At 47.7% G+C, this 12,745-nt stretch overlaps 1 protein-coding gene across 1 annotated transcript in view; it reads left to right on the top strand.

Annotated features, from left to right (window-relative positions):
* LOC146830518 (complement C4-B-like) overlaps positions 1 to 12,745 on the top strand; it is a 554,995-nt gene that overhangs the window by 50,925 nt on the left and 491,325 nt on the right. The window contains exons 3-5 of the mRNA XM_085604724.1: positions 6,694 to 6,874; positions 8,898 to 8,968; positions 9,925 to 10,013. Of these exons, the coding sequence (XP_085460850.1) occupies positions 6,694 to 6,874; positions 8,898 to 8,968; positions 9,925 to 10,013 (341 nt within the window). The remainder of the gene's footprint in view (positions 1 to 6,693; positions 6,875 to 8,897; positions 8,969 to 9,924; positions 10,014 to 12,745) is intronic.

Genomic DNA, 12,745 nt, shown 5'->3' with positions numbered 1-12,745 from the left:
AGCTTTGCCATTCTCTGTGGCCGAATCAAACTCAGCTGTGTGGCTTATCAATGTAATTAATCACTCTACCATTGCCATTCTTTAATTTCAGCTCATTTATGAAACACTATGCCTTAAGCAGATATGAACCATTGGGTACCGCTTTCCTGCATGAAGTTTGGTCACTCCCATTTACATACAGGTGCCTGAGAGAGGGTAAAGAGGTTTATTTAAAAGGAGAGGAATGCACTTCCACACCTGATCACTCAGTAGTCTGTAGGAACATCCAATTGCATGATGCATGCAACGTTCACGCCCTGAATTTAGCTTGCATTTTGAAGGGAAATCCAGCGATCACACCCACTTTCACGTTATTAGCAAACAGTAGTTATTTGCTTTTAAATAATGAGGCATGCTGCGGGATGCTAGAAGGGATTCCGTACATTGTAACTGTCTCTCAACGAGTAGTCTGCTGTAAGAATGTCCTTTTCCCACCCCCGCATGTGAGACTGGATGTATCCATCTGGCCTTCCATACCAACCTTGAAAGCAGAGTTCAACAAGATGAGCAGAATAAGGGCTCTATTGTCTCAAAAAGAAGTCGCCCTGACTTCCTCCCATGAAAGATTTGTCCTTCACGTGGCTAACACCCGCACTGAGGTGCATGCTCTTTTAAATACTGATCTCCAACTTCATTTCGGTGCACTGATTCACACTATATTCAATGCCTCGGCAACAACTGGCTTGGTGCATTTTTTCAAAGTTGTGGGCTCTGGCCTTGTGACCTCGTTCCAAACAATATTTCGTGTGATACTGTCATTTTTTCATTCTATTTTTTCCAGCGTCTTCGACGGGCTTCCGTTAATTCTCGCCTTGTCTGCTGGTGTGCTGCTGTTGATTTGTTTGCTCCGCAATGGCTGCACGATCTTTGCGACACGACAGCCAGCCCCGGCTGATCCATCTGCGCTACCAGATGCTTGAATACTATGGAACTGTAGTGGAGACGGGGTTCTATGTGCACACATTGCTATGTTAGCATAAGCGCTTTAGATGTAAAACGCCATCTTGCTAAATCAACAATTGATGGACAGAATGCAGAACAATGTCATACATTCACCCCAGTACAGAGATCTGGGCCTAAATCCATCGTTTTTTTGCTCACCATGCCGTTCCAGTTTGAACCCAGCCATATGCAAATCAGTCTTGACCCTGTGCCTCATGGGAACAGTCCAGCCCGAACTGCCAAGCCAGGTCCTCCCTGGACTGGAAACAAGCATCCTAGGACCGGTTTCGGGGTTTCACCCCTCTTCAGCCAGGATAGCTTGATTCCAGTGGCATGGAGAGCAAGGGACCCACGTCTGGGCATACCCTTCCCACTCGGGGCGACAAATGCTAAATCAACAATTGATGGACAGAATGCAGAACAATGTCATACATTCACCCCAGTACAGAGATCTGGGCCTAAATCCATCGTTTTTTTGCTCACCATGCCGTTCCAGTTTGAACCCAGCCATATGCAAATCAGTCTTGACCCTGTGCCTCATGGGAACAGTCCAGCCCGAACTGCCAAGCCAGGTCCTCCCTGGACTGGAAACAAGCATCCTAGGACCGGTTTCGGGGTTTCACCCCTCTTCAGCCAGGATAGCTTGATTCCAGTGGCATGGAGAGCAAGGGACCCACGTCTGGGCATACCCTTCCCACTCGGGGCGACAAATGCTAAATCAACAATTGATGGACAGAATGCAGAACAATGTCATACATTCACCCCAGTACAGAGATCTGGGCCTAAATCCATCGTTTTTTTGCTCACCATGCCGTTCCAGTTTGAACCCAGCCATATGCAAATCAGTCTTGACCCTGTGCCTCATGGGAACAGTCCAGCCCGAACTGCCAAGCCAGGTCCTCCCTGGACTGGAAACAAGCATCCTAGGACCGGTTTCGGGGTTTCACCCCTCTTCAGCCAGGATAGCTTGATTCCAGTGGCATGGAGAGCAAGGGACCCACGTCTGGGCATACCCTTCCCACTCGGGGCGACAAATGCTAAATCAACAATTGATGGACAGAATGCAGAACAATGTCATACATTCACCCCAGTACAGAGATCTGGGCCTAAATCCATCGTTTTTTTGCTCACCATGCCGTTCCAGTTTGAACCCAGCCATATGCAAATCAGTCTTGACCCTGTGCCTCATGGGAACAGTCCAGCCCGAACTGCCAAGCCAGGTCCTCCCTGGACTGGAAACAAGCATCCTAGGACCGGTTTCGGGGTTTCACCCCTCTTCAGCCAGGATAGCTTGATTCCAGTGGCATGGAGAGCAAGGGACCCACGTCTGGGCATACCCTTCCCACTCGGGGCGACAAATGCTAAATCAACAATTGATGGACAGAATGCAGAACAATGTCATACATTCACCCCAGTACAGAGATCTGGGCCTAAATCCATCGTTTTTTTGCTCACCATGCCGTTCCAGTTTGAACCCAGCCATATGCAAATCAGTCTTGACCCTGTGCCTCATGGGAACAGTCCAGCCCGAACTGCCAAGCCAGGTCCTCCCTGGACTGGAAACAAGCATCCTAGGACCGGTTTCGGGGTTTCACCCCTCTTCAGCCAGGATAGCTTGATTCCAGTGGCATGGAGAGCAAGGGACCCACGTCTGGGCATACCCTTCCCACTCGGGGCGACAAATGCTAAATCAACAATTGATGGACAGAATGCAGAACAATGTCATACATTCACCCCAGTACAGAGATCTGGGCCTAAATCCATCGTTTTTTTGCTCACCATGCCGTTCCAGTTTGAACCCAGCCATATGCAAATCAGTCTTGACCCTGTGCCTCATGGGAACAGTCCAGCCCGAACTGCCAAGCCAGGTCCTCCCTGGACTGGAAACAAGCATCCTAGGACCGGTTTCGGGGTTTCACCCCTCTTCAGCCAGGATAGCTTGATTCCAGTGGCATGGAGAGCAAGGGACCCACGTCTGGGCATACCCTTCCCACTCGGGGCGACAAATGCTAAATCAACAATTGATGGACAGAATGCAGAACAATGTCATACATTCACCCCAGTACAGAGATCTGGGCCTAAATCCATCGTTTTTCGCCCTAAGTGGGATGGGTATTCCCAGACGTGGGACCCGTGCTCACTACGCCACTGGAGTCAAGCTATCCTGGCTGATGACGGCTGATAGCCAGAAACCGGTCCTAGGATGCTTGATTCCGGTCCAGGGAAGACATGGCTTGGCAGTTCGGGCTGGACTGTTCCCATGAGGCACAGGGTCAAGACTGATTTGCATATGGCCATGTCTAAACTGGGGTGGTGTAGTGGGCAAAAGAACGATGGATTTAACCCAGATCTCTTGACTGGGGGAGAATGTCTGCATTGTCAGCATTCCGTCCATCATTTGTTTGTTGTAACGCTTTTCGCCCTAAGTGGGATGGGTATTCCCAGACGTGGGACCCGTGCTCACTACGCCACTGGAGTCAAGCTATCCTGGCTGATGACGGCTGATAGCCAGAAACCGGTCCTAGGATGCTTGATTCCGGTCCAGGGAAGACATGGCTTGGCAGTTCGGGCTGGACTGTTCCCATGAGGCACAGGGTCAAGACTGATTTGCATATGGCCATGTCTAAACTGGGGTGGTGTAGTGGGCAAAAGAACGATGGATTTAACCCAGATCTCTTGACTGGGGGAGAATGTCTGCATTGTCAGCATTCCGTCCATCATTTGTTTGTTGTAACGCTTTTCGCCCTAAGTGGGATGGGTATTCCCAGACGTGGGACCCGTGCTCACTACGCCACTGGAGTCAAGCTATCCTGGCTGATGACGGCTGATAGCCAGAAACCGGTCCTAGGATGCTTGATTCCGGTCCAGGGAAGACATGGCTTGGCAGTTCGGGCTGGACTGTTCCCATGAGGCACAGGGTCAAGACTGATTTGCATATGGCCATGTCTAAACTGGGGTGGTGTAGTGGGCAAAAGAACGATGGATTTAACCCAGATCTCTTGACTGGGGGAGAATGTCTGCATTGTCAGCATTCCGTCCATCATTTGTTTGTTGTAACGCTTTTCGCCCTAAGTGGGATGGGTATTCCCAGACGTGGGACCCGTGCTCACTACGCCACTGGAGTCAAGCTATCCTGGCTGATGACGGCTGATAGCCAGAAACCGGTCCTAGGATGCTTGATTCCGGTCCAGGGAAGACATGGCTTGGCAGTTCGGGCTGGACTGTTCCCATGAGGCACAGGGTCAAGACTGATTTGCATATGGCCATGTCTAAACTGGGGTGGTGTAGTGGGCAAAAGAACGATGGATTTAACCCAGATCTCTTGACTGGGGGAGAATGTCTGCATTGTCAGCATTCCGTCCATCATTTGTTTGTTGTAACGCTTTTCGCCCTAAGTGGGATGGGTATTCCCAGACGTGGGACCCGTGCTCACTACGCCACTGGAGTCAAGCTATCCTGGCTGATGACGGCTGATAGCCAGAAACCGGTCCTAGGATGCTTGATTCCGGTCCAGGGAAGACATGGCTTGGCAGTTCGGGCTGGACTGTTCCCATGAGGCACAGGGTCAAGACTGATTTGCATATGGCCATGTCTAAACTGGGGTGGTGTAGTGGGCAAAAGAACGATGGATTTAACCCAGATCTCTTGACTGGGGGAGAATGTCTGCATTGTCAGCATTCCGTCCATCATTTGTTTGTTGTAACGCTTTTCGCCCTAAGTGGGATGGGTATTCCCAGACGTGGGACCCGTGCTCACTACGCCACTGGAGTCAAGCTATCCTGGCTGATGACGGCTGATAGCCAGAAACCGGTCCTAGGATGCTTGATTCCGGTCCAGGGAAGACATGGCTTGGCAGTTCGGGCTGGACTGTTCCCATGAGGCACAGGGTCAAGACTGATTTGCATATGGCCATGTCTAAACTGGGGTGGTGTAGTGGGCAAAAGAACGATGGATTTAACCCAGATCTCTTGACTGGGGGAGAATGTCTGCATTGTCAGCATTCCGTCCATCATTTGTTTGTTGTAACGTAAAACGCCATCTTGCCACTTTGCTGCTTTTGCACACGACAGAGCAGGTAGCTGTTATTACAAGTAAAACTCACCTCAGTACCCAGAACCCCTATCCGACTAGCATCAGTGTCTCATTCGTTCTCCGTATCATCTCAAAGCTACCAATGATTAGACAACCCAGAACAAGCGACTTAGAGTACTCTCAGCAATGGTGGGAATCAGAAACACTTTTTCGTTATTATTCTCATATCAGTCCACAACAAGAGTAATCAGAGACACGGAAAAGTTTAAAATGTTTATTTTTAACTACGTGCTCTAAGGTGCAGTACTTGGGCCAACATAAGCAGACAAATGATAAAAAACAAAACCGTCAGCATTGTTACAATACCATAGAAAATGAAGGGAGAAATCATATTACAAATAATAGTGGAAAACAGCCACCCTCCCTTCTCTAGTAAGCTAGTTTTATGAAACTAATAGAAGGTACCTAGGTTTGAATGGGGAACCCCATACCTCAAAGATCAGCTTAGGTGAATCACATCACAGGATCAGCTCTGCTCTCTGTGTCTGGAAAGGTTTTCTCCAAGTGTCTGAATCATGCATGCAAATGCAATATTAAAGGCACCCGAGTTTCAGATATTTGCAGCTGTGTGCTTGTTCTGTCTAGAGCGTGGGCCGATCAACCTGAATTCAACAGCATACATTGTTATTTGACCTTGACGGCTTCTGCACACAGTGTTCAGACTAAGATCGCGGGGCACGTCTAGGGATGTGAACAACAGACCGTTCTTATGTGAAGAAAAAGCAAGCAAGTAGTTTTACTTGTAATAACAGTTACCTGTAGTGTTGTGTGCAAAAGCAGCAAAGTGGCAAGATGGCGTTTAACTTCTAAAGTGCTTATGCTAACATAGCAATGTGTGTACATAAAATCCTGTCTCCACTACAATACGATATTGTTTACTAAATCCGTTAGAACACCCCCTATAAATCTCTTTGCATGTTGCAGACCATTAGGAAATGCCGTTCTTAAATAGGGTGTAACGGTTCCTTTTGTTCCACCCCTTCTGCCCGTTAGAGTAGCATGCTAAAGATCCCCCATTTCCCAACCTGCCACCCACATCCGAAATCTTTGGAAAATGCCCTTCTGGGCTTCGAGTTTTTTTCACAACAGGCTGCCGAGGAAGCCTTTGTTGAGCCATTCCATGGAGTTTTCCTATCCCCTCCAGTGGACGTGTTGCCATGGGTAAGGAGAACCTTGCTGCAAGCAGCGTGGCAGCTCTTTTATCGTCCTGTACCCACTGCTGTCCCTGCTGTGTCATGGAACCAGTGTAGGAGGAAGACCATCCCATGCAGTAACTGCTCTACTGGCTGCTCTTTTTGAGGGGGTGAGGTTTGAAGCTTAGTTGTCCTAGATACAGAGGAGAATCTCAAATAAGGCTTGTCCACTGTGAGGAGCCCTGACGTTTACAAAGCGGCAACACCCCTTTGGGATATGAAACTGTGTCTTCCACTCCACGGAATTCTCATACAGGTGGGCAACCAAGTGAATTATCTTACAAGGAGCCATGCTTTACTAGGCTTGGTAACCTGAATGATCTGCTTAGCATAAGTTCTCTGGACATGATACAACTGCAAAGTTTCTACAGCACACTGGTTCCAGTTGTCAACTGCACCTGACAGTTTCTGGTCTTTCCTCTCACAGGTCACAGCCCAGCAGGTGAAAACTTGCGAACTTGAAATTCTGAAGAAGCAAAAATACATCCAACTGGTTGCTTCAGGCCCTGTGTTTCCGAAAGACAGAAAGGTTCCCATCCTGCTCTCCACCAAGAAGGGGTACCTGTTCACCCAGACAGAAAAGCCCATCTACACACCCGCCCAGGAGGGTAAGTGGCTCTCTTTGAAGAAATGCGCTCCTCTGGGGTTTTTGATCACTATCATATGATTTTTTTACTGGCACACTGAGGTGCTGGAACTAGGGGTGAAGGAGGTGCCTTTGAGGATTTATGCTGGATAATCACTAACAAAGAGTCCTTTAAAGTGTTTTACTTGTAGCACTTTCTGCTTATTCAAATTCAGAGGTTCAAGTGTTGACCAACTCCCCATAATAAACTGCTTCTAATCATTCTAACATGGAGGTCTGTGTTTACCTTTCATTTCTCTGGGTGCAAAGTGAGTGTATTGTATGGATCAACAGATCAAATGTTTCTACTGTAACAACCTGGAGGCTGGCAGAGGCTGATGATTGACGGACAATTGATATTCATGTCTCACAATTCACCTGGAAAGTGGATGGTTTGGTATCAGTATGGGTTAACCCCTTCAGTGCCCGCCCCTTTCCCCGCCCTGTGCCGGCCGTTGTATTAGCGGGCAGGGTTTATGACAAGCTGGTCTAGTCATGGGCACAGCGCAACCGCGGCCCATGACGAGACCAGCTCGTCATAGGCATTGAAGAGGCTAAGCTCATTCACTGACCAGAGAAGTCTGCGTCGGGCTTTACACGTGGCCTGGCATGAGCAGGCATCAATACGGAGAAGGATGCCATTGTACCGTGAGGCGAGGATGCTGCTCAGCGTGTGCTTTATGCGGCAAGGGATCAGCCCAGTAATAACTTTGTGTTTTGCAGTATTTTCAGTATTGAACTTACAAGTTTACTTTCTCAGCAAATTGAACCAGAAAACAGACTATTAGAGTCATTTCCATGTAGAATCTACACTTCACAATAAACCAGGTGGTGAGATAGTACCAGCCCTTGTTTGAGACATATGCTGTCCTTCAATCCAACTTTTCAATGTCAATTAAATTTGAATTGATGTGTGTAGTGCTACGAGCTGTCCAGTCCAGACCGATTTGACAGCATGAACAAACCACTGTAACATCTAAATGTTTTGAGGTATATAAATCCTGCATTATTATATTACTATTTCAGGTAAGGACAGCGCACTATATATTCTAAAATGCAATTATTCTTTCTTTAGAGTGATATTAAAAAATAAACATTTGTAGCAGAAGATGTCATTGTTGCAATATAGGAATATAGGGTTATTTTCTTGCTATTATAACTACTGAATTCAAAATATACATATATATGAATATTTAAATATTCACATAAGGTTATTCTTAGATATATAAACATATGAATATAACAATTTAATACTCACCGAGTTGTAACCTATAAAAATGTCAAGTACATAATCAAAGAGTCCATCCTCGATGTATGACCAAAATTCATAAGAGTACATAAGAACTCTTAAAACCACAGTTCATTCATCTAGGATAACACAGTAAACATCAGAATAAAAGATCCACCGGCTCTCATTGGTGCGCCTTCTGCTTTTCATCTACCAGGGCTGATAATGGCAGTGATAGTCTACACAAAGCCTCAAATGCCATAGGCATAGCCTGTAAGGGCATTGGTACTCTCACAGACCTAACAAGTCCCTATCAGACTGGGTGCCCTGATACTCCTTCCTGACACCTTATATCTTCACCATGAAATCCAGAGAGGTGTTGCTGTCTTCTCTGCAGGATGAGTTGGTCAGACCAATACAGGTTCTGGGGTGTTTGTAAGGGTTGGAGGTGCTGCTGCTGGAGCAGCAGGCTACCTTCAAGGGTTGTGCCTCTGGCTTTGTAAGGCAGCGTGCAAAAGCTCGCTTGCACACATTCCTTTGCTCATTTTGTCATTGTTCCCTTTCTTCTTCTGTGACCAAAAACCCACTTCCAAAACACAACAGGGAAATGTTTATTAAGATGGATGAGTTCAAGGAATATTCCTGAGCTGAGAGCAGCTTGGGCTCGTAATCCAGGATGCATTCCTGTTTGGGCTCTTGTGCAATGCCCGAGGTCTGGCCCATGGGCCTTGTATGCCGTAGATCACATCAACCTAATTCATACTCTGTTGCCTTACAGTGAAGTTCCGGGTCTTCGTTCTTGACCATGTGATGAGGCCTGTAGCGGAATCTATCACAGTCACAGTTCACGTAAGTTACTTTTCACACTTCTGGACACCCTTATCACAGAGTACATGGTCATGAAAGGTAGCCCCCTGTCCCGACAACTCAATCCCATGAAATCCAAGCACATTTCCTGAAGATGTCTTCCATGCTAGAAGCTCACTTGTGGAACAAAGAGTGCACAATCCCTGTACAGCCATGGTGTAGTTCTCTTACAGTAATAATGTCCAGACCCTTTCCCAGTGAGGATATTTGCTGCCACCTCTGGCCTCCATTACTGAAGCTCATAGCCCAGTCCCGTAAGGGAATCTATCCTGCAGGCCTTGAGCCGACTGGTGTGAGGGTGTTCCTTTACTTCTTTTCAATCTCATTTTGTATGGGCAACCCTCCCCTCCCCCCTCCAAAGCCTTCAGTATTGAGCCTCTCTGCGGGTGTATGGGTTCGCGTTCATCCAATTTCCAGTGCCCAATATTGCATGTTCATTACCTCCCTTCAGTGCCATCTGGTTCTCAACCGCTCCCTGTAAGTGGAAGAGCATGCATCCATGTAGTGCTCTCTGAAGCCCAGAACCTACTAGAGCCATGGCATTTACTCACTCGTACGCCCTCCATTACTTAGCCCAATAGCTAGTGGCCATCTCTAGGCCGTCTGAATCCTAGAGACGAGTTTTACATTCCTCCCTCTTATACGCTGCAGTACTCAGGCTCATCCTCCTGGTGCTCTCCAGTGCTACAACCTATAGCCCACCACTGTAAGTGACATCCCTCCCTCTTACACTCCACAGTACTCAGACCAGAGCCCACCCATGAGTTCGCACTTGTGCCCATTTCTGACACGTATTCTGGTGTACAACTTGAAGCTGCTGTTAAATCTCAGTAGGTCACTGCTGCTGCTGAAAGCTAAGTTGCAGGGCATGAAACTTTTTATCTTGTGAATGAGGTGAATATATTCTGCATAATAGCCCTTTCCTCTTTCTTTGTCAGAATGCGCAAGGGTTGCAAGTGAAGAAGTCAGAGAAACGTTCTGATGCGGGAATTATCAACGAGCAGGTCACCATCCCAGACATCTCGGAGTAAGGCAAAGCATTTGCATCTTTTTTCCAGGTTGGGGTCTCTCACACAGAATACTCCATGGGAAGGGGTTGTAATTGTTGTCTCCGTTCCTTTCACCTGGTATCGCTGTGATTCAGTGTCTCCCTCAGAGACCAGATGAATCACTGCTCCCACACATGCACAGTGTATCTTTTAGCTCCAGTGTCTCTCTATAATGCCTAGAGTATCTAATTTTCAGTGTCTTGCATTGCCTTAGGCATGACCAGAGTATTGTTGAGTATTTCTCCAGGAAAGTCTTCCTCCATGTGTCTCATAATCAGTGTCTTCTTCAGTGTCTCTCATGACCGGTGTCTTCTTCAGTGTCTCTCATGACCGGTGTCTTCTTCAGTGTCTCTCATGACCGGTGTCTTCTTCAGTGTCTCTGATGACCGGTGTCTTCTTCAGTGTCTCTCATGACCAGTGTCTTCTTCAGTGTCTCTCCTGACCGGTGTCTTCTTCAGTGTCTCTCATGACCGGTGTCTTCTTCAGTGTCTCTCATGACCATTGTCTTCTTCAGTGTCTCTCATGACCGGTGTCTTCTTCAGTGTCTCTCATGACCAGTGTCTTCTTCAGTGTCTCTGATGACCGGTGTCTTCTTCAGTGTCTCTGATGACCGGTGTCTTCTTCAGTGTCTCTCATGACCGGTGTCTTCTTCAGTGTCTCTCATGACCGGTGTCTTCTTCAGTGTCTCTCATGACCAGTGTCTTCTTCAGTGTCTCTCATGACCGGTGTCTTCTTCAGTGTCTCTCATGACCGGTGTCTTCTTCAGTGTCTCTCATGACCGGTGTCTTCTTCGTTGTCTCTCATGACCATTGTCTTCTTCGTTGTCTCTCATGACCGGTGTCTTCTTCAGTGTCTCTCATGACCGGTGTCTTCTTCAGTGTCTCTCATGACCGGTGTCTTCTTCAGTGTCTCTCATGACCGGTGTCTTCTTCAGTGTCTCTCATGACCGGTGTCTTCTTCAGTGTCTCTCATGACCAGTGTCTTCTTCAGTGTCTCTCATGACCAGTGTCTTCTTCAGTGTCTCTCATGACCGGTGTCTTCTTCAGTGTCTCTCATGACCGGTGTCTTCTTCAGTGTCTCTCATGACCGGTGTCTTCTTCGTTGTCTCTCATGACCATTGTCTTCTTCGTTGTCTCTCATGACCGGTGTCTTCTTCAGTGTCTCTCATGACCGGTGTCTTCTTCAGTGTCTCTCATGACCGGTGTCTTCTTCAGTGTCTCTCCTGACCGGTGTCTTCTTCAGTGTCTCTCATGACCGGTGTCTTCTTCAGTGTCTCTCATGACCGGTGTCTTCTTCAGTGTCTCTCATGACCGGTGTCTTCTTCAGTGTCTCTCATGACCGGTGTCTTCTTCAGTGTCTCTCATGACCGGTGTCTTCTTCAGTGTCTCTCATGACCAGTGTCTTCTTCAGTGTCTCTCATGACCATTGTCTTCTTCAGTGTCTCTGATGACCGGTGTCTTCTTCAGTGTCTCTGATGACCGGTGTCTTCTTCAGTGTCTCTGATGACCGGTGTCTTCTTCAGTGTCTCTCATGACCGGTGTCTTCTTCAGTGTCTCTCATGACCGGTGTCTTCTTCAGTGTCTCTCATGACCATTGTCTTCTTCAGTGTCTCTCATGACCGGTGTCTTCTTCAGTGTCTCTCATGACCAGTGTCTTCTTCGTTGTCTCTCATGACCGGTGTCTTCTTCAGTGTCTCTCATGACCGGTGTCTTCTTCAGTGTCTCTCATGACCATTGTCTTCTTCAGTGTCTCTCATGACCGGTGTCTTCTTCAGTGTCTCTCATGACCGGTGTCTTCTTCAGTGTCTCTCATGACCGGTGTCTTCTTCAGTGTCTCTCATGACCGGTGTCTTCTTCAGTGTCTCTGATGACCGGTGTCTTCTTCAGTGTCTCTCATGACCAGTGTCTTCTTCAGTGTCTCTCATGACCGGTGTCTTCTTCAGTGTCTCTCATGACCGGTGTCTTCTTCAGTGTCTCTCATGACCATTGTCTTCTTCAGTGTCTCTCATGACCGGTGTCTTCTTCAGTGTCTCTCATGACCAGTGTCTTCTTCAGTGTCTCTCATGACCGGTGTCTTCTTCAGTGTCTCTCATGACCGGTGTCTTCTTCAGTGTCTCTCATGACCAGTGTCTTCTTCAGTGTCTCTCATGACCGGTGTCTTCTTCAGTGTCTCTCATGACCGGTGTCTTCTTCAGTGTCTCTCATGACCGGTGTCTTCTTCGTTGTCTCTCATGACCATTGTCTTCTTCGTTGTCTCTCATGACCGGTGTCTTCTTCAGTGTCTCTCATGACCGGTGTCTTCTTCAGTGTCTCTCATGACCGGTGTCTTCTTCAGTGTCTCTCCTGACCGGTGTCTTCTTCAGTGTCTCTCATGACCGGTGTCTTCTTCAGTGTCTCTCATGACCGGTGTCTTCTTCAGTGTCTCTCATGACCGGTGTCTTCTTCAGTGTCTCTCATGACCAGTGTCTTCTTCAGTGTCTCTCATGACCGGTGTCTTCTTCAGTGTCTCTCATGACCGGTGTCTTCTTCAGTGTCTCTCATGACCGGTGTCTTCTTCAGTGTCTCTCATGACCGGTGTCTTCTTCGTTGTCTCTCATGACCATTGTCTTCTTCGTTGTCTCTCATGACCGGTGTCTTCTTCAGTGTCTCTCATGACCGGTGTCTTCTTCAGTGTCTCTCATGACCGGTGTCTTCTTCAGTGTCTCTCCTGA

This window comes from Triturus cristatus, chromosome 5_1 (assembly GCF_964204655.1).
Source record: "Triturus cristatus chromosome 5_1, aTriCri1.1, whole genome shotgun sequence".
Taxonomy (NCBI): Eukaryota; Metazoa; Chordata; class Amphibia; order Caudata; family Salamandridae; genus Triturus; species Triturus cristatus.
The sequence above is the reverse complement of the archived record's forward strand: the minus strand, read 5'-3'. Positions and strand labels throughout refer to the sequence as shown.